This window comes from Linepithema humile, chromosome 5 (genome assembly GCF_040581485.1).
Source record: "Linepithema humile isolate Giens D197 chromosome 5, Lhum_UNIL_v1.0, whole genome shotgun sequence".
In the NCBI taxonomy this organism is placed as follows: Eukaryota; Metazoa; Arthropoda; class Insecta; order Hymenoptera; family Formicidae; genus Linepithema; species Linepithema humile.
Genome location: NC_090132.1, coordinates 19,190,719 through 19,211,138, shown reverse-complemented (window position 1 = coordinate 19,211,138; position 20,420 = coordinate 19,190,719). Strand labels below are relative to the sequence as shown.

Genomic DNA, 20,420 nt, shown 5'->3' with positions numbered 1-20,420 from the left:
TGTGCTGGATTTATTTCTCCAAACGCGGCAAAAGCTCTCACATTTTGTTTAGTCTAGAAACGGTGACACATACTCAAAAGTATAAAGCACCACACTCGTCTCATATACAAACAGATAATGAGTTCCTCCCCTAAGTTTAAGAAGACGGCTTCCTAGAACTCATACAGATGTGCGCTCCGTGCTTGGTAAAAAAAAATTTAAAAAAAGTTTTTAAGATAAATATCGAAAGGAAACTTGTCAAGAAATATCAATGGAATTGATTGAATATTGTTAAAAAGAATTATCAATATTTTATCTAATATTTAATATCAAATTTCAGTTTTATTCCTGACTGAGAACTGTAATGAATGATGCCATGTGTTTCAGCTTTCTCACCTCAGCTAAATTTATCCTTGTAGGATACTTTAAGGATTGTGTAGGATACCTTAATGATTGTGGTACCGTAACTTCGTGCCATAATATGCGACATTTGTGTCACCAGAAATATAACATATTGAATGAAAGAGAGTTTTCCGCCAAGTTCGAAACTGTAAAGGAACGGAATCCACAACATCCGTGAGCGCCTGCTTTCATACCGCTCTTCGATAAAAGGCAGGTAAAAACATTCCTGCCTGGAGAGAGACCATTCCTGTTCTGACCCACCTGGCTTTTATACACACTTTTGGCCTGAAATACCAGTTTCTCCTACATCCATCACGTAACCATCTATGGTAAAAATTATGAAAAATTATCTGTGTATTGTAACACATCAAGAATTCATCGTATTTGTATAAGTACTATTCTCAGAATTGTAATACCGTAAATTTTTAATAACATTTTATGATTAATTTCTTTATCGTATTACATATAATTGCGCGCGCTTGCGATAAAAAATGATCGTAATATATCATAATTATTCCTCTAATTTTCGTTAATGAGTAAATTCTTTGATAAAATAAATGTAATCTCAAATTTTTCGTTTAAAATGTGCTATTTAATTAATAGAAAAACATGATAGCCATTTTGAAAAAAGTAAAATTACATATGTAAAAGATAAAAAAATTATTTAAAAAATCAACATAAATTAAAGGAGAATTTTACGAGAATCGATTTGGTATGAAAGTCTTTTCGGGAAGTGCGGATTTAGAACTCAATATCTGAGATCTTTCAAAGGACACGAATATTACGTGTCATAGCTAAATCTTGCTTCTGATTGCAGGATATCCTCAAGCTGAAAGGGCAGACCTACGTCTCTCCATCGTCTTTGTGCAAACACTCATCGGTCCTTGATAGAGAATCTTCATATAACGTACGTATGTATATGAAAATAACTTTCCGCTGTATCGCAATATATTCAATCATAGGAAAATATATACAAAAAGCGTCGTATATAAATCTACAATCAGTTTTTTTAGGGAATTAGGAATATAACTATATAAAAAAAATTAAATACAAATGGCTTTAAATTATGGAATTAAATTTAGCGACATTTCTTCAATGAAATATGTATTATTTTTAATTTATAATAATCGTCTATTCCTTTACATTTAGTTAAACTGTAAATACGGATATCACAAATCAATTAAGCACTTGTCTCGCCTGATTACAATAAAGTAAGTTTACACCTGTCGAATAAGGGATAAATTACAGGCAAGGGAGATTACGCACGCTGTTTGAGGACTCGCTAATCGCGAATAGATAGCGACAATGGTTCGATGACCAAGGCAAGAAATGCACTATTACTAGTAAGCAACCGTGTACAAGTATGAAAGCTGTGCGGCAAAGCTGTTTTCGTTCCTGGACATCCGGTTCGCCACGCGCACTACGTGTGTCTTGCCTGACGTCATAACACAACACCTGCCATTTCACAGCTGTTTCCTCAATTCATGGCAGCAAACCCCCTTGACAAATAGGTTTAATTTGAAACTACCCTACGACCACTGCTTTCTTCGATTTTTGAAACGTATTTGAAGAGATTAAACAAAATCGTATAGTAGTAAATGTTTCATTGTCCGTAACAGTCAATGAACAAATTTTGACAATTTCGGTATAAAATATCGAATTATCAATATGACAATTTTTAACACTTTTTATAAAATATAAAATATAATACCTCAAGAAAGCGTGGTAGAAAAGTGAGTCTGTTATAACATCGTCCTTCGATAGAATGATAGGTTTGCAAAAAACCTATCATTTTTATATGACATTATATCACGTGAAATATTGAGATTAAGAATATATTCACTTCACGTAACTCATAAAACTTATCATTAAAATTAAAGATTTCCGGATACTTTATTCCCGGATTCGCTTATGAAGCTGATGATTTCTTTGTAGAATCCGACAACCTTTATCTTTCCGCACGGTCGCACAGGTGCTGCGAGAGTCATATCGCGTCGACTTCGGAATTTTCGGACAGAAATTATTCGAGCGAATTCGCTTTGCATAGATTACGAGACCGTAAGCCCAACTTTATTGGCGGCTCCGAAGTTTCGGCGGCGCTAGGAACTGGGTCTACCTTCGATAGATTGGAAACCTATTGATTGAGAATGTCTAGGAAAAACCTCATCTAAAAGGACGTCGTATATATCGGCGTCACGCGCGTTTACCTGCCGCACGTGTCTCGACATTTCAATAAGCTAATCTCCGACGCATCCAATTTCGCGATGAGAATAAAAGATCTCCCCTCGTCTTTGTGTTCGAAAGTAACTTTAAGTTGCCAAATCCGCCATTCCTCCGATAATCAATAAAACGAATGCGTATACACATTAAACACTGTGTGTCTTGCAAAATCTATTTTTGGAATACTCGGATCTTTATATTATTCGAAGACATAAAAATATTCAAAGTTTCTTTCACAATTTAACAAAAAAATTTATTATATAGCTATAAAATTAATTATACACATCTAATATAAAAAAATTAAAACATTATTGACAATTTCGTTCACTTTTATTCATTTCTATTGTCATATAAACAAAAGTATAGACCGTGCTCAATTTTTCTAAGTATGAAATAGATTTCAAACTATCTTGACACGTAAATAAAACATCTATTATAATAGACAAAATATAATACGATCATTCTTTTTATCATTTTTGCAGGAGAAAAATCACTCCCCTGTCGACGTAGTAATGGAAAAACCCTGTAAGAGTACCTAATGAAGAAGTGACAGTAAATTTTTCACGGATAGTTAAATTCGTTTCTACCACATTTTCTTCTCCTACCCCGTTTTTCGGCCCGGGTTGCTTCACTTTGGGGTTTATCGGATGGTTTTTATATTTATTACCTTGCGCGCTCTCAGTCGGGATCGAGAATGATCCCGGATAAGAAGGATAGGGGCGCCAAAATCCACCCCTCAGTTTCCCCACAATTTCTCCCCCTTTTCAACTCCCCGCCGACCCGAAAAAAAGCCGCGACGCGTGTTTTACACCCGCCGCCGTTAGCAGGCGGAGTCGCAACAGATGCAAGTGCACTCTCCGTGTTCTCGTTCTATCTATTTTTCTCTCTCTCTCTCTCTCGATCTCACGCCCTGGCTTTTTTTCTGTACCAGATTCAGTGGTATTCCCCCGAGATGTCTCGGGAAAAGGTCCCGTTGGCCGTCCGGTTAACTAGAGTATTGTTCGATTATTATTTCGGTACATATCGCGCACTTGTTACCTCTTTGTGCGGTCATATGGTGGTCGGAGGGTGGCCAGGCAAGTGTCATACGACGTGGAAGACGTGACAAGATAGATAGAAGCGCGTAGCATTATTTCGCGTAGTAGAAATGAATATGAGAAAGAAATAACAAAATAATAGAAATTAAAAAAGATACAAATTTCAGATGTATTTAATGTAAATTAAAAAAATTGCAGCTTGAAACAGCGATAAGACTTATATTAAAAAATAATGAAATCTAAATATATCAAGAAAAAGATATGTTGCGGATTGCAAAGAAATACAAAAAAAAAAAAAGATAATAGATTCCCTCGCGTTACTCCTATAAGGAGAGATTCATTAATATTAATAACATCACCCGCATAACCGATGAACAAGCTAATAAATCCGATGATATCAATTTAGTAGAAATTATAAATTTCAAAAAGAAAGTGAGAGTGCAAATAACTGTACTGAGGGACGCATAGAAATGTATTATTTGTTTTAAAATATGCATTTTATGGATGTTGATAATTATCGTACAATGATATTGAAATACCAAAATATCTCATCAACCTAGATAGATAAAATCAATTAGCTAGATAAAAATGAATAAGATCTATCTTACACTTGAATAAATTAAATTCGTATGTTTGCAGCGTATATATAACAATGAAAGCAAGTAAGATCCATATAACGATACTTCGTTATATTTCACGGACTATATTTTTTACTTTATTCTTAAAATTAAAAAAAGTTCTCCTCTGTTTCAGATATTTTTTAAAGCATATGGCCCATCTATGCGTCAAATAGACACCTTAAAGCCGAGGCGCCGAGCACAGACACGCGACACGAAAGTAAGGCCAAATTTGGCAAAGCACGTCGGTCGACGATAAAGAAAAGAAGCCGAAACGACGGAAGAGGAACGGACAATGATCTCCGCAACAGCGGGAACATCTGCTCGGTACCGGCGCGCCGCCGCTCTCGTATCGCTCGTGGCGTGTCCTCCTTCACGGGCCGATCTGCCCGATCCCGATGCCGTGAAACTTGTCCCACCTCGGTGCGCATGCATAGGTATTCATTATCCTCGTCCTCTCTGTTCGGCGGTCGCCCGCCACCTCGCGCGTTCCTTTTTCCGCGCGATCTTTTTTGGTCCACGAGGAAACATCTGCGGCAGCTGCGAGGCGGTGGACCGCCGCCGGGACTCTCGTACGAGGCAGGTGCTTACCTTCCGAGGTTCTCCCTCGCCTGCCAATTACGCGTGCCTCTTTCTGCCTCTCGTACTCTTCCTCCTGATCCTCGCCTCCACCTTTACGAGGCGCTGTCGCACTCTATCCACCTCCGTCGTGCCTCTTCGGTTTTTCTCTCGCCTTCTCTCGTTACGATCCTCTTGCACACTCCCGTTTTTATCCCTCTTCTCACCGTCTAACTTCGATCTTCTTCGTCGTCTGTTACTCTCGTGCCAATTTCTTGCATTCCTTCGAGCGTTTTAACACATTCTACCTTTCTTTCTCAATTATTGAGCGGCAGAAATTATGCGAACATGCGAACATATTTCTCTCGGTGAAATTGAAACGACAACATCCTGTAATTACTCGTTATTGGGGTAAAATTTGTGATAATTTCTCCTTCCCACATTCTCGATACTCTCTCCGTCTGCCGACCTCGATCTCTTTATTGTATGTCTTTCGCGACAACTTGTTGCACTGTTTCGAGCGTTTTGACGTCCTTATCTTTCCTGCTTAATTATTAAGAAGGAAAAATAAATATTACTCCTTGAATTTCCAATGAAATTTCACTTCAAGTGTATCGCAATGGTATTGCACATTATTTTCCTACTAATTGTTATAAAAATTCTGTGAATACTAAATATATCATTTATATTATTTCAAACGTGTTCTTTGTATCATTCTTTCTTTTTACGAACGCCTTCATTCTTTCATCTTGTTCGTGACGTTACTCTCGCTTCGGGTCACACTTCTTGCTCTCTTTTGGCTTTCTCAGCTGCCGCTCCGAAAGGGAGGCTTACTCGCGCTCTCTCGAATGATGCGCTGGTTCTTGGTCCAGCGCACGGTTCTGCATAGCTTCCCCTTTTTATTTTTTTTCTCGCCCTTCAAGATGGAAGCCGTCTGCCCACGGGCAAGATTGAGGCACGTGCACCGGTTTGCATGTATTGAGGGTGATTTGGAAATGGCTTGGAGGTGTATGCGCTTTCGTACATCGTAATGTTTCTGAAGTAAATTAGAATATCCGTTCTGAGAAACGGAATCGTAATTTTCGTTTGCTTTTACAGAGAATATAAAAAACTTTTTCTAAAAATAACTTTTATGTATATCATGTATAGTTTTGCATTAAAAACGAGATATAAAAATTTCACTCAAATTTACTAAAACATAAAGAAATTTGAACTCTCATTTTTAACTTTTTAAATTTATGACAATTTTGAAATTATAGTAGATATTATTTCCAAAGTTCATCTCTCTTTTTTTAAAAGACTTGGAACATTTAAAGTATCAAGATATTAAAATTTTTAATTTAGAAATTAATTTCTCGTGATGAAACATCACGAAAAGGGCCATTTGACTAATTACATTGATATAAATTTGTATAATATATTATAAAAGATTTTTATCAAACTATTCTTATAATGCATCGGCGTGTTATCTGAGTTTACATAAGAAGTGCATTAGTAAATGTATCTCTGATGGCAAACTCTGTTCGCTGCTGTTATTCGATAGGAGCTGTTCCATGTTAAAGAACTTATCTACAGTCATGGTTACTCATGGTTACAAAATATGCGTTTGCAGTCTTTATGGCTCGCATGATCGGAAACAAGTCCTTGTAATTTTACGGTCAAAGTTTTTGTAAAAGCTGATGCTACGCGTGAATTTTTTCATGCATCTTTCAAAAATTTATATCGACGAAAATTAGTATATTTTTAATAATGTATTTTACCATAAAAAAATTTATTTAAAGTAAAATTACTGAAAGAAATGTTTGCTTTTCTAGGTGTTACGCACAACTGACACGAAATCATGATGATGGATATTATTTATGTTTCTGCCGAAACTCGCTCAGGCCACCAGCCGCCTGTACGAACACTTGGAAGAAAACTCGGCGCGGCTTTAGATGGGCCACATGCCTTCCTGGTTCTCCTATCTAGCAGCTGTCCTCACGGAACAGTGTATCTCATTCTGCCCTTAATACCGTTCGAAGAATCCATGCTACTTTGCACGTCGAACTTACAAGTAAGACTTTATGCTATTGCTCATTATTGTTGTAAAATTGTTAATCGATAACCAGATCATTAACTAATTACATTTAAAATCAACCAAATATTAAAACAATTTAAAGGCTCAGTGCAACAGCAGTTCAATTATTAATTTAAAGAATCTTTAAATGTGGAAATTGACATTCAAGTTGAGAAAATAAAATCGCGTTTATTTTCGCAAATTCTCAGAAAAGAGTTACGTGATTGTTGCAATAATTCTTATACTTCCTTTGAAGAATGAATATATCAAAGAAAGTGCATAAGAAGAACTGTACAACGTTAAATGTCTTTACTGTCTTCTCAATTATTTTGCTAATAGCTCTAAACAAGCGGAGTGATGGTTATCTGCCATTTTATGTGTGGCGATATCTCTGAATTTTCCACTTATTAACGATTGTTGTCAGCCTCAATTAATCTTGCGCAATCGGTTATTTTATAGCAAAGTAGGATCCGTTAGTTCTTAGAAAGATAAGCATGCAACTTACCCGTAAAGCATCGCCGCTCCAGCTATGCCACCACCGCATTGTGCCGCTATATAGAGCACCGCGCGAAGGGGGGAAATTCGCCTGCACAAAGCGAACGATACCGAGACCGCTGGATTCACGTGTCCACCTGCGTGCAAAAGGTTTTCCATATAAAGAAGAGGGAAGGATCGGAGTAGACAAAGAGAGAGAGAGAGATTACGCGATTCTTCGTTTATTCGTTTCATCGTAGCGTTTTGAGCAGCGGCTTTCATCTCTGTTCATTTTGCTTTAAAGTTATAACATTAGTGAATTGAATGTAAGATAGTTATTTGATGTAAATAGATTGTAAAACTAAGAAGTTAAATTACAAACAATCGCTTGATAAATTGCGATTAATATATATTACATCCATTTAAATAACATTAAAATATGAAAGTAAAGTAATAAAGAAAAAAAAAAAAGAGTTAGATTAGGGATTAGAAATATGTTTTTGGAGATCAGTTCTAATTATACAAATAATAAATCAAAAACCAGAAGCAAAATTCGCAGTGTGCTTATTCATTCATGGAGAAATAAACAATGGAAAACAGACACGATCAAATTTCCGTAATAGAAAACTGACAGTTTATGTACGCATCATATATCACGTATTGTGCGTGACGGTGGAACGTACTCTAAGAATGCCCACATGCGTTCCGATAGACACGCACGACATCCACATTGGCCGCCGGCATAATCAGTTAACGAGCCAATCGAGAGAAATCGCGAGGGCCGCTGCTCGTGAACGATATTAACGTGAAAGAAGGAACAGAATCATTGACACAATGAGACAATGGCTTTCAGCAGTTCGCGACCCTTTACGTAATTATCCTCTGAACGCTTTGTAGAGAGCCGTGTACAATGGAAGTACACAAGTATCTCGTACAGACACAGTATAAAATATATAAATTAAAATCAAACGAATCAATTTACTAACAATATAAACTGTAGAATGTATTTATAAATATACGTAAGAAGCTAGTTGTTTAAAATGTAATGTGTACCAAGAGACTTTAAACAAATGCATATATTTTTTTCTTTTACTCTATACATACTTTTTGATGAAGAGAGAATTCATTGTTTCATTATAAGTTTGTAAATAGGCAAAGATTAATTGAGCTAAAAGAAAAAGCCTCTCATTTCTCTCCTGATAAATTGCGTTTTTAGAAAATTGACAACAAACGTAGAGACCATATCAATCAAATAAATCCAATATATTGCAATAACATTCTTACCGCTTATATGGTTGAAAATGAAAAAAATCGCGGCGATGGCGAATCCGGCAGCTACAGCGGTAGCTAATACGGTGAGACCACTTCCGGATACGGCGGAAGAAACAGCCGCGCCGGCTATCACCAGACTGAAAAGAAAAGTGGCCAAGCATTCGACGGCCACCGCTCGCCATAGCTCCAAACTGCGAGCCTCGATGGACATGGGTGCTTTTCTGTTAGTGACTTCGATGTTGTTTTCCCGAAGGGCCGATAACCTCGACAGAATAGTGACGATGTGCGCGTCCACTTCGCGCGCCAAAGACTCGGTCGTCATTCTTTCGCTTTCGTTTCCCGAATCACTGATGAAAAAAACAACAACAGAGTTTGCGTTGCCGCTTTCAGAACATGTTCCTTCTTAATCGAAGATATGATTCTCACGCGCGGTGCACTTTTTCGATAATGTCGAATGAGAGAGATGCAATCACTGGAGCAGTTTGTTACCACTCGATGTTTTGAATATTTGCGGTAGAAAAATGATTTTCTTCCTCAAGTTTCTCGATGGTGCCGCGTTCGTGATTCTTCCCGCAAATTTCTTCGAAAGGTGAGCACACGAAACTGTGAGCACGTTCAACCGTAGACGAATACACCCGATGTTGCCGTACCGGCAACGCGCTCGCGAATGACAACCCAATCCAGCGGCGAACAAGTGGGCCCCGCGCGTGGTGTGCGGCGGCGATCGTGCGCCGCACACCATACACCCCCTCTTCTCGATCGTTATGCCTAGTGCATTCGTGAAGCTGAAGTGAGCTGGAGCGAACTGGAGCTTAGGCTCCTCCATCACTACTGGCATAATCACAATTACCAACATTATTGATGTTAATGCCGACACTGTATAGATATTTCTAACCTTAATTCTTCAATTTTTTTTCGAGTAATGAATACATTGAATTTTGGTTTCTTTTTTTGTAAAATGCGTAATGAAGTAAGTATGAATTATTAATTAGATTGTTTAGGAAACAATTTTAAGATCATCAAGATCTTAAGATCATTAAGATCTTAAAATTGTATGGAAATGAGATGCGAAAGTAAGTACATTGTTTTATGATAATTATTAAGCACTGCTACTCTTATTATCTTTTTGATAAAGCAATGTACTTAAAAGCCACCAAAAAAAATAAACGGTGCATGTAAGAAAATGAGTGGAGTGTTCTAATAAAAGATTAAAAAAGAAAGAATAGCATCGCGCGTATTACCTTTAGTTAAGGTACTTGAGCTTAAACGCGCGTATCGTCAATGCGAGTATTTACGTATGCATCGACGTGCATTGAAGTCGCGTCTGCGAATGATAAAAATAAGCTGGATAAATAAACCACCACTTGGCGCAGTGGTGGGTCTTATTCCCACGAGTTCAAAGAGTACCATAATGTCCATGTTCCCACAAAAAAGGGATGTACGCACGACGGGGCATGAACAACGAGCATAATAGCGTTCATTTAGACCAACTTTGCGGACGAATGTCGAATGTAGATGACCACCTTGGAGATTGTGTTGTACAAATTCTTATCCTACAATATTAATCATTTTGTATATTCATCTCAAATACGCGAATATCGAGAATGTATGTCAAAGTAATTCGCATGCGGCAGAAAGTCGTGCAAACTTGATGATACGTGGTATTCGCATTCACACCGAAAAGTAAGTGTAATAAACTGGTTTATGCCATTTCAGTATTCGTCAGTGTCAGTTTTCGACATAGAAATGCAAATTTTCGTAGGACTATATCAATGTAATGATAATAAAAAAGGTACCGTGAATAGAATGGTTTGACAGAGAAGCTGCTTGATTTTCTAGTTTTAAGATCTAACGTCTTCAATCAAGAGCTATTCTCAGCTATAGAAATTTTGTTTTTTTAAATTTAATAATTTATTTTATTTTTTTATATTAACTAACAATGTTAATAATCATACTTGTGTTCAACATATTAATCTTTGAATTTGTCATGTTTATAATAATGATTTTGTAAGCAAGATTTCAAGCTCTTAAATGTCATAATTATACATTTTTTAATATATCAATTGATGTATTTTCTGTCTTCTAATTATAGCATGAGACAAATTTTATCTCCACCAATGAAGACGAAGCTATTTCGTATGCTTGACCAACTCCAAGAGAAGAGAGTACGATAACCCACCGTAATTAAAGCTACTTAACTCTTCACTAGGACTGTACTGACGTACTAGCGGAGCTGCGCCTGTAGAACGGTAATAAATTCACCAATTGCTGTAAATTGAAGAACTTGTATGCGGGGGAGTGAGAGACAAGAGAAAGGATATTCGCTTTATCATCACTGCAGTGCTAGCGAATATTTTCGTCATAGTACGCATTTTTTAATACCGACTGATATTTTTACGACTTATCTTATTGTTTATTGAATGTTAAAATGCTGTTGGAGTTTTATTATGATAATCAGTTACTAAGTATACATATTTGAAATATTTATCTTTGAAATTGAATGCTTGATTGGACTTACACGATTTAATTGCAGATTTTAAATGTAATAAAAAAAAATTCTGCAGAAACAATAGTTTATTGCATTTCACATCAAACATTTTGACTATGTTAATTTGATTTGAGTCATATTTGAGTCATTTAATAAAATTCATATAGTTAAAACTCTTATATATGCCTTAAGTTTCTAGTATTGTAAAATTAAAATATAAATAGATTTTTCTTAACATTCCTTTAATTTCTCTCTAAGAAAATATCCAGCATAAGTAAGACTTGCAAATTTGATTAGTTCTCTCTGTCATTCGTCTTTAAATTATTCTTATTTTCTTAATTATAATTTATTGCATAGTTGTGTTCATCAGTCATTATAGTGCATTACAGAAATGCGTGTAGTACTTGAAAATGCTTTATAAGTGACAATTTCTTGCAAAACCTTTGCGTGATCTTTCGCATTAAAAATTTTTGCATTAATACATTTTTTAATTGAATTTAGTACTAAATTACGTTCAACGAAAAATTTTATTGTTTTTAAGAAGATAATTCTTTTAATATAATTTTCTAACACGTTAATTTTAAGTTTTGATTGACATTTTCTTTATTTTTATAATTCTCTCCTCTTACACTTTATTACATCTCGCTCATGACATAAGTCATTCCCACTGGCGAACGATTAATACTTAATTTAGCTGATAAAATCGTGAGTCATAAAGACGAGCCGTAGCATGTATGATTCATTGCGAGGAACGTTGAAGCAGGTTTTATTTTATATTTTGAAGTAAAATCATAATAATTATAAAAATTGCTTGACAGGTCTATGAAGCGGGTTTAGAAGAATGTAATATCGACGAATATCATACGAATCCCATGGCAAATTTATTCCGATCACGCGCATTCATCGTCGCTGATCAACTCAATGTTCAGGAGGATCGTGAAGTTTGTGGCAAGAATTCTTTCTCTTTAAAGGAAGATGCAAAGGTGAAATAGAAATGTGTACTTATCGCTCAAAGCAGCTTTTCGGATCCTAAATCTTATTTGTTTAATTTGCAAATTGCATTTACAAGTCAGAAACAATAATTAAATCGTTGCATTCATAGTGAAATATGCGATATAAATGCATGGTCTCACATACGCAGTCAATATACGTATTATCTATCACTATGGAAGTTTCAATATCTAATCTCGTAACAGGTAAAATTATTGATGATAATGTGGAACTGCACGAGCCAGCTGCTCATTGCGGAACATATCCGTTCACGCGACATTCTTTTGCAAGGGCGTGTACAGATAAAAATCTGAAAATGTGGAGAATAAGCTAGGTCATCTATATATAATTTCTATTCATTTTCATTATGTTTGCAGAAAAAAATATCAAAATTGTAACAAAATATTATAAAGTCCGCTTTGTTTGCGATACAAATTTTTTTAAAATTTGTAATTTTTAATACATCTGCTTCTATACAATTTTTTAAAATGTCTTGACACCTTAAATGCAACGTAATTCGTGAACGTTCAGTATATATATATATTATCTATATTAAGTATACAAAAGTTTTTTATTTAATAGTAATGTATTATTAATTTTTTAATTACTCTTTTATTTCAATGGTTGCGCAAATGGCCTCAAATGCGTGTATAATTTGTGAAATAGCTAATTTACTATTATCCTACCCCTTTATCTATGCCCCTGTCTTCCGCGAGCGTGCACATCCGCTCGGTCGTACTGGCGGCACGTTTCGCAACGAACTGCTGCTGTTGGGCGCGTGGGCAGCTTATTGCCGATCCATTGCGGCGACGTATGTGCACGCGACGACATCATTACGGCTCAGTAAGGTCCGACCACTGCCCTTTGCTACATTAATATCCATCACAGTTGTCAAACAGTGTGCGAGTTACTAACTTTATATATATTTTTCAGGTAATTTCTTGGGTTCAATGTAATATCGTTGTCACTGATTTTAATCTTAGTCTGCAGAACAAGATAGTGAACCATGTGATTCATGAATGAGTCAATTTACGATGTATCGATGACACAGTTACTACTGAAAATTACAAATTGTTTGATCAGTATAAGTTGGATATAAAGGAAGCTCTGTGTGATCCGTAAGTCTCGCTTTTTATTCTATTATGTCCTCTTTTAATTATACATTTTTATCTTGATTTGAAATAAATGGAAAGAGAACATAAGATCAAAATATGAAAGTTCCAAGAACTATAGAATAAGATAGTATCAATTAAATTTTAGTAAAAAAAATTTTTTTAACGAAATTATTGTTACATATATATTTATTATCAAATATTTTGCATAAACATATATTTCTTGCTGAACTGCATTTTCCTTAATTTGTATTTATCGCTAAACATCACAGAAATCAATATAACTTTAATAAAGTTAGATTTTGATATTGAAATTATGCGAAGTTTTAATTTGTATTATTAGGTAGATATGCATTGCGCCTTTCGCTTTTGCTTTATTAATCCTTTACGTTTCTTGCAGCAACCGATCGTGACATTTGGTGTTATCGACAGCTGGGAGAGACGAAGAACGGGGAAAAGGCAGAACACGGCGCGCGACAACGTTACCTGGAGTGCACGCGGAGCACCTCATTCGAACGTGACGGGGGGGCGATAGGGTGTTGGCTGCGTAGGGACGCTTTGGAGCGCGTGTGGTGAACGCGGCGAATCACGGCGAACGAAGAACTGTTTCGTAACAACGACGTCTCAAACAAGAGTGCTCACGTAAAAATTATAAAGTACCTCTCGGAAAGATTATGAAAACTTGCGCCAGTTCATTTGTGTTATATGAGTAAGTAACCTAGAATCGTGTGTACGACAGTGTGTGAATTTACGAGTGCATTCACACGTTCCTCGTCTATAGTCAGTTATCGATCTACGCTTCATTCATCGCGGACATTCACTGGAACTTTCGCTTTTATTTCCCGCTTCATTTCTTGCAAAGTGGCACAAGAGAATTGCCGCAAGTACTGCTTCCTCGAAGAGTGTATCTGCTCGACGTGACGTACGTACAGCTCTCAACCACATCTGCAATCGTGCTTGCGTGTAATCGCGCGTTTTCAAACACGTAAATATGATCGCGCGTAGGCAACACGCGTCCACGGAACGCGTTATCGATTGTTGTTGCTTGTACTTATTATTGACGGGCGTGATCGCGTCCGCCCAAGACTCTCTCTCGTATGGCAGCCGATACTATAATCGCGACGGTGTGTACGTGCCACAAGAAGAGGATAACCACAGGACCTACATGTATAAAGACAGAAGATATGGCTATCGGCCCAGCTACCTGGATCCCGTGTACAGAGGACCAACAAGAGCTCCAGAGGATCGGTACCTTTTTGATGTGAGTCAGAAACTGCTGCTACATGTAACATACAAGAACTTTTTATTCAATTAGAATTTATGCACAGAATTGACAAAAATATTTTTTACATTAATAAATCTGAATTCTACTCTAATTTTTAAATAAAAAGATGTATACATTAGAGACACCTAATGAGAATTATTAATTACTTACTGTTTTATTATAATTTATATATTGTGTCAATAGTCTCTTAAAATATTGTTGTTTTTGTTATCATTATAAAGAAATAAATATAGTAAATATTAATTTAAATTATATTGAAGGATACAACGGCAAGACTTCCATTGCCAGGAATATTGGCTGGCTGGCGTGAAGATCTTCAAGGAAAAGAAAGACCAGATTCTAAAAATTTCATTAGAAACAGAGATATACTTGTGAACACGAATTATGGTCAGGTTCAAGGATTTAAGGTTCAGTTGTATGATGATCCATATGCAACACACAGGCCGTGGAATATGGCAGTTGAAAGAGTTACAAAAGATGTTAATGTATTTTTGGGCATTCCTTATGCTATGCCACCCACCAGAGAAGGTCGTTTTAAACCTCCAAGACCTCACAGGTTAATACAAGATATCTTATAGAACATGTATTTTGTTTTTTTTCTATTCGATAACATCGTACTAAAAAAAGTGGATTTATTTCTATTTAGAGGATGGCAACTTTTACAAGCTGTTGATTGGGGACCAGCTTGTCCACAGCCCAGCGAATATACTGGTGCTACAAAAGGAGTGCGTGACGTTGATGAGGACTGTTTATACTTAAATGTGTTTACACCATCAGTAAGTATATGCCACCTGCAAAGATAATAGATATTTTGATCAAATAACAACATTGATATTTTTATGACAGATTGGTGCTGGAATGGCACATAAGCATGCAGTAATGTTTTATATTCACGGTGGTGAATTTACTCATGGAGCTAGTAATTTGTTCCCGGCTCATATATTAGCTGCCTTCTACGATGTTGTCGTGGTATCCATCAATTATCGTCTTGGAGCTCTTGGTAAGTCCGACGATAAAGAATAATCATGTGTATGTGCATGGGAAAAATTAAAAAATTTTGCAGCATTAATATATAGCACGTATTATTATTAGTAAATTAATAATTTTTATTATATTTCTAGGATTCTTAAGTACTGCAGATGAAAATAGTCCTGGCAATTACGGGATCCTTGATCAAGCTATGGCACTGCGATGGGTGTACGACAATATAGCCGCTTTCAATGGAAATCCTGAAGCTATAACACTATTTGGACCAGGCGCTGGAGCAGCAAGTGCAGGATTACTAATGACAGCACCAAAGTAAGTGAGATTTGTATAAATTTTGCAATCTACAATTGTTTATTCTACAATTCTGTTTAATTCTATTCTATATTCCTATTTAATTTATTCAATAATTTACTAATTTTAATAATTTACTAATTTTATTGTATGTAGGACTCGTCGTATGGTATCAAAAGTAATAGCGCAATCCGGTTCAGCCGTTGCTGATTGGGCGGTGATAATAGACAAGTATCGAGCACAAAACACATCTCGGGTGTATGCAGAAATGCTTGGTTGCAGTATAGAGAGTAGTTGGAAATTGGTGCAATGCCTAAAAGACGGACGTAGTTTTCTCGAGCTGGGCAACTCCGAAATGAAACCACACGTAGGGATGTTTCCATGGGCGCCTGTGTTAGATATCAACTTTACGGTACCTCGAGATGATTGGTATGACGAATGGAGGGCACATGACTGGCGCTTTTTTCAGGAAACGCCGGAAGAGAGTATTAAAGCTGGCGGATATAGGAACGATTTAGCTTATATGGCTGGTGTTACGACTCAAGAAGCAGCATTTATTATACGTACGTCATCCATTGATTTGTTTATTTCCATTTCATTATGTTTATATTTTATCTGCAGTTTAAATTTTACTATTGTTAATTTTTTTTATTTGCAGGAAACAACGTTACTTTAGCAAGAAATCAATACATAATAGATCCTGAATTATTCGATCAAAAGATTTGGGAACTGGTTCTTCGATATAACTATACTCTCAATCCACAAGGTGTTTATGAGGCGATAAAATATATGTATACATATTGGCCGGATCCAACGAACGTTACGCATATACGTGATCAGTTTATAAATGTAGGTGACAATGATACTGAAGTGAATTTTTATATTATATAGTTTTTTGCTAATAAAAATTGCTTAATATTTTCAGCTCTTATCAGATTTCCATTATGTAGCGCCGTATGATAAAATTGCCAAATTATTGGTGGAGAGACACGTACCAACCTATCTCTACGTTCTAAATACTTCAATAGAATCAATCCCAACGACACATTGGGCTAGAGTACCCCACGATACAGAACTTTTATGGTTAACAGGAGCACCGTTCATGGACACTGGTATGTTTTATCACACATAAAACGATTTTTTAATTTATTTAGCTAAATTTGTTTATATGTATTAACACGATATTATTAATGCAGAATTTTTTCCGCAAAAATGGAAATTGAGAAGAGAAATGTGGACTGACAATGATCGTAATATGAGTCATTTCTTCATGAAAGCGTACTCTAATTTTGCAAAAGACGGAAATCCGACACCTTCGCAAATCTTAGGACTGCATTTTGATCGCGCTATTTATGGGCAATTGCGATACTTGAACATCAATACGACATTTAACAGCAGTATTCAAATCAACTATCGTCAAACGGAAAGTGCATTCTGGTCCATGTATTTGCCGACTGTTATCGGTCATCTTGTTCCTACGTATCCTCCTGTTACTGAAGTAAGATGCTGCAATTTGTATACAATATTTGATACACATATCATATAAACTGTATTTATTATCAACGATTTTCATTATAGTATTGGTGGGAACCTAAACAACCGCTGCAAATTGCTTTCTGGTCGATGTCAACGGCGTGTCTGCTGCTACTTGTACTTACTGTGGTGTGTTGCATGCTTTGGCGTAACGCCAAAAGGTAAGAAAAGGTAAACAGAACCAAATCCCTGTGACTACAGCTTTATTCGGTGGCATTTGCTATACCGAACGGTAGCGCATGCGGAAACTGGTTCTGGTAAATGGATACTATTATCAGATATGGTTTCTTTACCGTACTTTTACGTAACCATCTCTTAATAAATTGCTAATTAACTTTATTCTTGCTTACGATTAGCAAAACAAAGAGAGCTAGGATGCATGCAGGTATTTATAAAAAATACTTCAGGCACAATTTTTTGCACATTATGCTTATCACATAGCGTTTTAATGACACGTTTCACATGTATATATTATCATATAATTTATAGGATTAATTAATTGATTAATTGATATAGTTTATAGGATTATTTAATTGAATAGGAAATTATAAATAGAAACTAAATTATGATATATAAGATACATATAATCAAATTGTTAATTTTATGTACTTATACTTACTTATATTTAGATGCGTAGTATCCCTCTGTATCATTTTTTTTCTGCAGACAATCTGATCACTACTATAGCGGAGACATCTTGATGGTGCGAGACGATGAGCATTCCGAGGGAATCGAGAATATAACACGCGCATCCAAAGAAAATATATATGAATATCGTGATGTACCACCAATCCAGAAGTCCAGAATACCACGACAAAACGATACAAAACTGCAAGAACGTTTAGCACATAACAGGAAGTTCAGTTCTACACCTTCATTGCGATCCAATTCTAATGTCTCATTGAAAGATATGAGATCGGAAGGTTTCGTTACAAGTTCACCTAATGGTCAGCTTAAGCTAGCAAAAACGATGAGTCAATCTTCACTGCCGAAAGCTAAAAGTAAAACACTTTTAGTACAGGGAGTACCACAAACAGCTGTTTAATAGTTAAGTTACCACTATATAAATCGACAAACGTTTTATTTTTATTTATTTTTATACCTAGGTTTTTTAAATAAATTAATAAATTTTGAAAAGAAGAGCATCGATCGTTTTTACAAAATGCCATATAAAACATTAAATTAAAATAAAAAAAAAACAAATAATTTTACGAAAGTTTTAAAAATATATATATATACAAAAAATAACGTAATTAAAAAATTTATATGATTCGACGCTCTTAATTATTTATTACAAATGATGTAAAATTATACTGCCATTGATTAATATATTTTGCGAATTTTTGGAGAAATATTGAGAGATATACAGGTACATATATAAAAGTTGTCATATTTGCATTTTGAATTGCACAACAATCATGCAACAATGCCATTTATATGTAAAGTCATACAGTTAATAATTAATGGATTTTTAAAATCCTGATATTTCTATTATAAAGTAGAAAAGAGAAAAAATTTTAAGAATTACACCTTATTATAGTACCTACGGTGATTACTGTGTTTCCGTCCATAAGAACAAAATAATGTATAAATGAAAAAACTTTTACATATTTTATATGTATTATTACCAGATTTTTATGTATATCAGATTGTATGTATAAATACTAGATTTTTATATTATTTTAAGAAGTTGATTTTACTTTTGTAAAAAATTCAATCAAATTATTACGTAAGATAACTATTTGTGGATAAAGAGGAAAAACACAACACAAAAGATGTTGCATTTAAGTGTTTTACTTTTTTTATTAAAAATAATCATGCATAATTAACATTTATATAAATAAGTATTTTCTGTACATTTGATATATTCATTATGTAATATGTTTATGTAGTATATACATACATACTTGATTGTTCGTGATATTTAGAAGCAGGTTTCAAATGCAACATTCAATTTATTATATACTAATTGTAAGTGCCTCATTCAGTATATAATTTGAAGTAGACTAAGTGCCTTACTCGTTAAAATCTACAAACTAGACTAAACGCACAAAATTACTTTATACATCACAACTATACATATATTTAACAATTTTATATACAAAAATAGTTTTAGTAGATTAACGATCTCATTATCACTGAAGTTATAATGTAATTGTAAGTCAGCCACTTTTGAGATTAATGTTACATTTGCACATGCACTCTTGCAGTAATTTTCAATATTTGTATTATTTACTACTTGCGCATATATAATTTTATATGTATAAAGAATTTAGTTCATAAATATGTTTATAAATATGTGCTGTATAAGATTTTTTATAAAAAATCCAAAATTATTTCTTAATAAATAAAATTACATTGCAACAATTTATATAAATTGTTATTATTTAATGAATATTATAAACTTATATCGGATAATAAAACGTAAAATTTTATCTGAAGCAATTATTTTAAAGTTATATAATTATAAAGTGACTGTATAAACCTCCCTATTTTATTTGCATATATAAAATAAATTTATTTGAAACAGCTGTACACTATCATCATCTATACTTGTCAGATACAGAAGTATTGCATTTTATGTTTTTTTCCCCTCATTACATATGTTGTACATCAGTGTAGCCAGATTTGAGACGCAAGTAAAATTGAGCTTCGCGCTTCGACTAGCTTCGTCTTAAATAAGATATCTTTAGGACATCCTAAAAACGACACCAAAAAAGACGTTTTTAATTTCTGTAACAATTGGCATTTTACTACAAAAAACTTTCCAAAAATGTTAAAAGAGAGGTTTCAATTATTTAAGTATTTTACGAGCATCCTAACACTGTTAAAAGTAGTTTAGAAGCATGTAGAAAAATTAAAATTACCCATTGGAACGGCTCGAAACGCTCCATTTGACAATGACAGTGACGTCCATTTTAGCCGGGATTGGGAAAAATTGTAACAGGAACACATGATGATAGAGGAGCTCGTACGAGAACACTTACCATCGGTGGCACTTATCAGCACACTTACCATCAGTGGTTTCGTCATGTTGCAACAGTTGACCAAAAGATGGCTACTTTTGGTCAACTGTTGCAACATGATGAAACCACTGATGGTAAGTGTGCTGATAAGTG

The 20,420-nt window shown here is 35.0% G+C and overlaps 2 protein-coding genes and 2 long non-coding RNA genes across 7 annotated transcripts in view; 1 reads left to right on the top strand and 3 right to left on the bottom strand.

Annotated features, from left to right (window-relative positions):
• The window catches only part of LOC105674133 (neurogenic protein big brain), a 25,263-nt gene extending 15,700 nt beyond the window's left edge, over nucleotides 1-9,563 (bottom strand). The window contains exons 1-2 of the mRNA XM_012370265.2: nucleotides 8,628-9,563; nucleotides 7,375-7,501 (exon numbers count right to left, since the gene is read on the bottom strand). Coding sequence (XP_012225688.1) covers nucleotides 7,375-7,501; nucleotides 8,628-8,937 — 437 coding nt within the window. The 5' untranslated portion in view covers nucleotides 8,938-9,563. The remainder of the gene's footprint in view (nucleotides 1-7,374; nucleotides 7,502-8,627) is intronic.
• Nucleotides 6,661-19,679, top strand: Gli (carboxyl ester lipase-like protein Gli). 4 transcript variants are annotated; one of them, XM_067355275.1, is made up of 15 exons: nucleotides 6,661-6,866; nucleotides 10,708-10,864; nucleotides 11,922-12,086; nucleotides 13,027-13,211; nucleotides 13,606-14,466; nucleotides 14,751-15,046; nucleotides 15,137-15,266; nucleotides 15,337-15,490; nucleotides 15,612-15,789; nucleotides 15,925-16,331; nucleotides 16,427-16,617; nucleotides 16,694-16,880; nucleotides 16,965-17,266; nucleotides 17,347-17,462; nucleotides 17,968-19,679. In XM_067355275.1, the coding sequence occupies exons 5-15, from the start codon at nucleotides 14,197-14,199 to the stop codon at nucleotides 18,344-18,346; spliced, it is 2,610 nt and encodes an 869-aa protein (XP_067211376.1). In that variant the 5' UTR covers nucleotides 6,661-6,866; nucleotides 10,708-10,864; nucleotides 11,922-12,086; nucleotides 13,027-13,211; nucleotides 13,606-14,196; the 3' UTR covers nucleotides 18,347-19,679. The 4 variants fall into 4 exon arrangements, with proteins under 4 accessions (XP_067211376.1, XP_067211377.1, XP_012225687.2 ...); XM_067355276.1 differs by lacking the exons at nucleotides 6,661-6,866; nucleotides 10,708-10,864; nucleotides 11,922-12,086 and adding exons at nucleotides 12,824-12,941; nucleotides 17,658-17,686 and having other exon boundaries at nucleotides 17,968-18,105; XM_012370264.2 differs by lacking the exons at nucleotides 6,661-6,866; nucleotides 10,708-10,864; nucleotides 11,922-12,086 and adding an exon at nucleotides 12,824-12,941.
• On the bottom strand, nucleotides 16,982-18,058 carry LOC136999968 (uncharacterized). The gene is made up of 2 exons (XR_010890287.1): nucleotides 17,921-18,058; nucleotides 16,982-17,555 (listed from the first exon to the last, which is right to left on the bottom strand). It is a non-coding gene; the product is annotated as an uncharacterized lncRNA (long non-coding RNA).
• LOC136999967 (uncharacterized) lies at nucleotides 19,304-20,420 on the bottom strand. The gene is made up of 2 exons (XR_010890286.1): nucleotides 20,169-20,420; nucleotides 19,304-20,000 (listed from the first exon to the last, which is right to left on the bottom strand). It is a non-coding gene; the product is annotated as an uncharacterized lncRNA (long non-coding RNA).

What these genes read in the sequence shown, in the direction of transcription:
- Gli (XM_067355275.1), top strand. Translation starts at nt 14,197, where the DNA reads ATGATCGCGCGTAGGCAACACGCGTCCACGGAACGCGTTATCGATTGT. An exon ending in AAACCTCCAAGACCTCACAG is followed by an intron (nt 15,047 to 15,136) that starts GTTAATACAAGA and finishes ATTTCTATTTAG; the next exon opens with AGGATGGCAACTTTTACAAG. An exon ending in TAAATGTGTTTACACCATCA is followed by an intron (nt 15,267 to 15,336) that starts GTAAGTATATGC and finishes TTTTTATGACAG; the next exon opens with ATTGGTGCTGGAATGGCACA.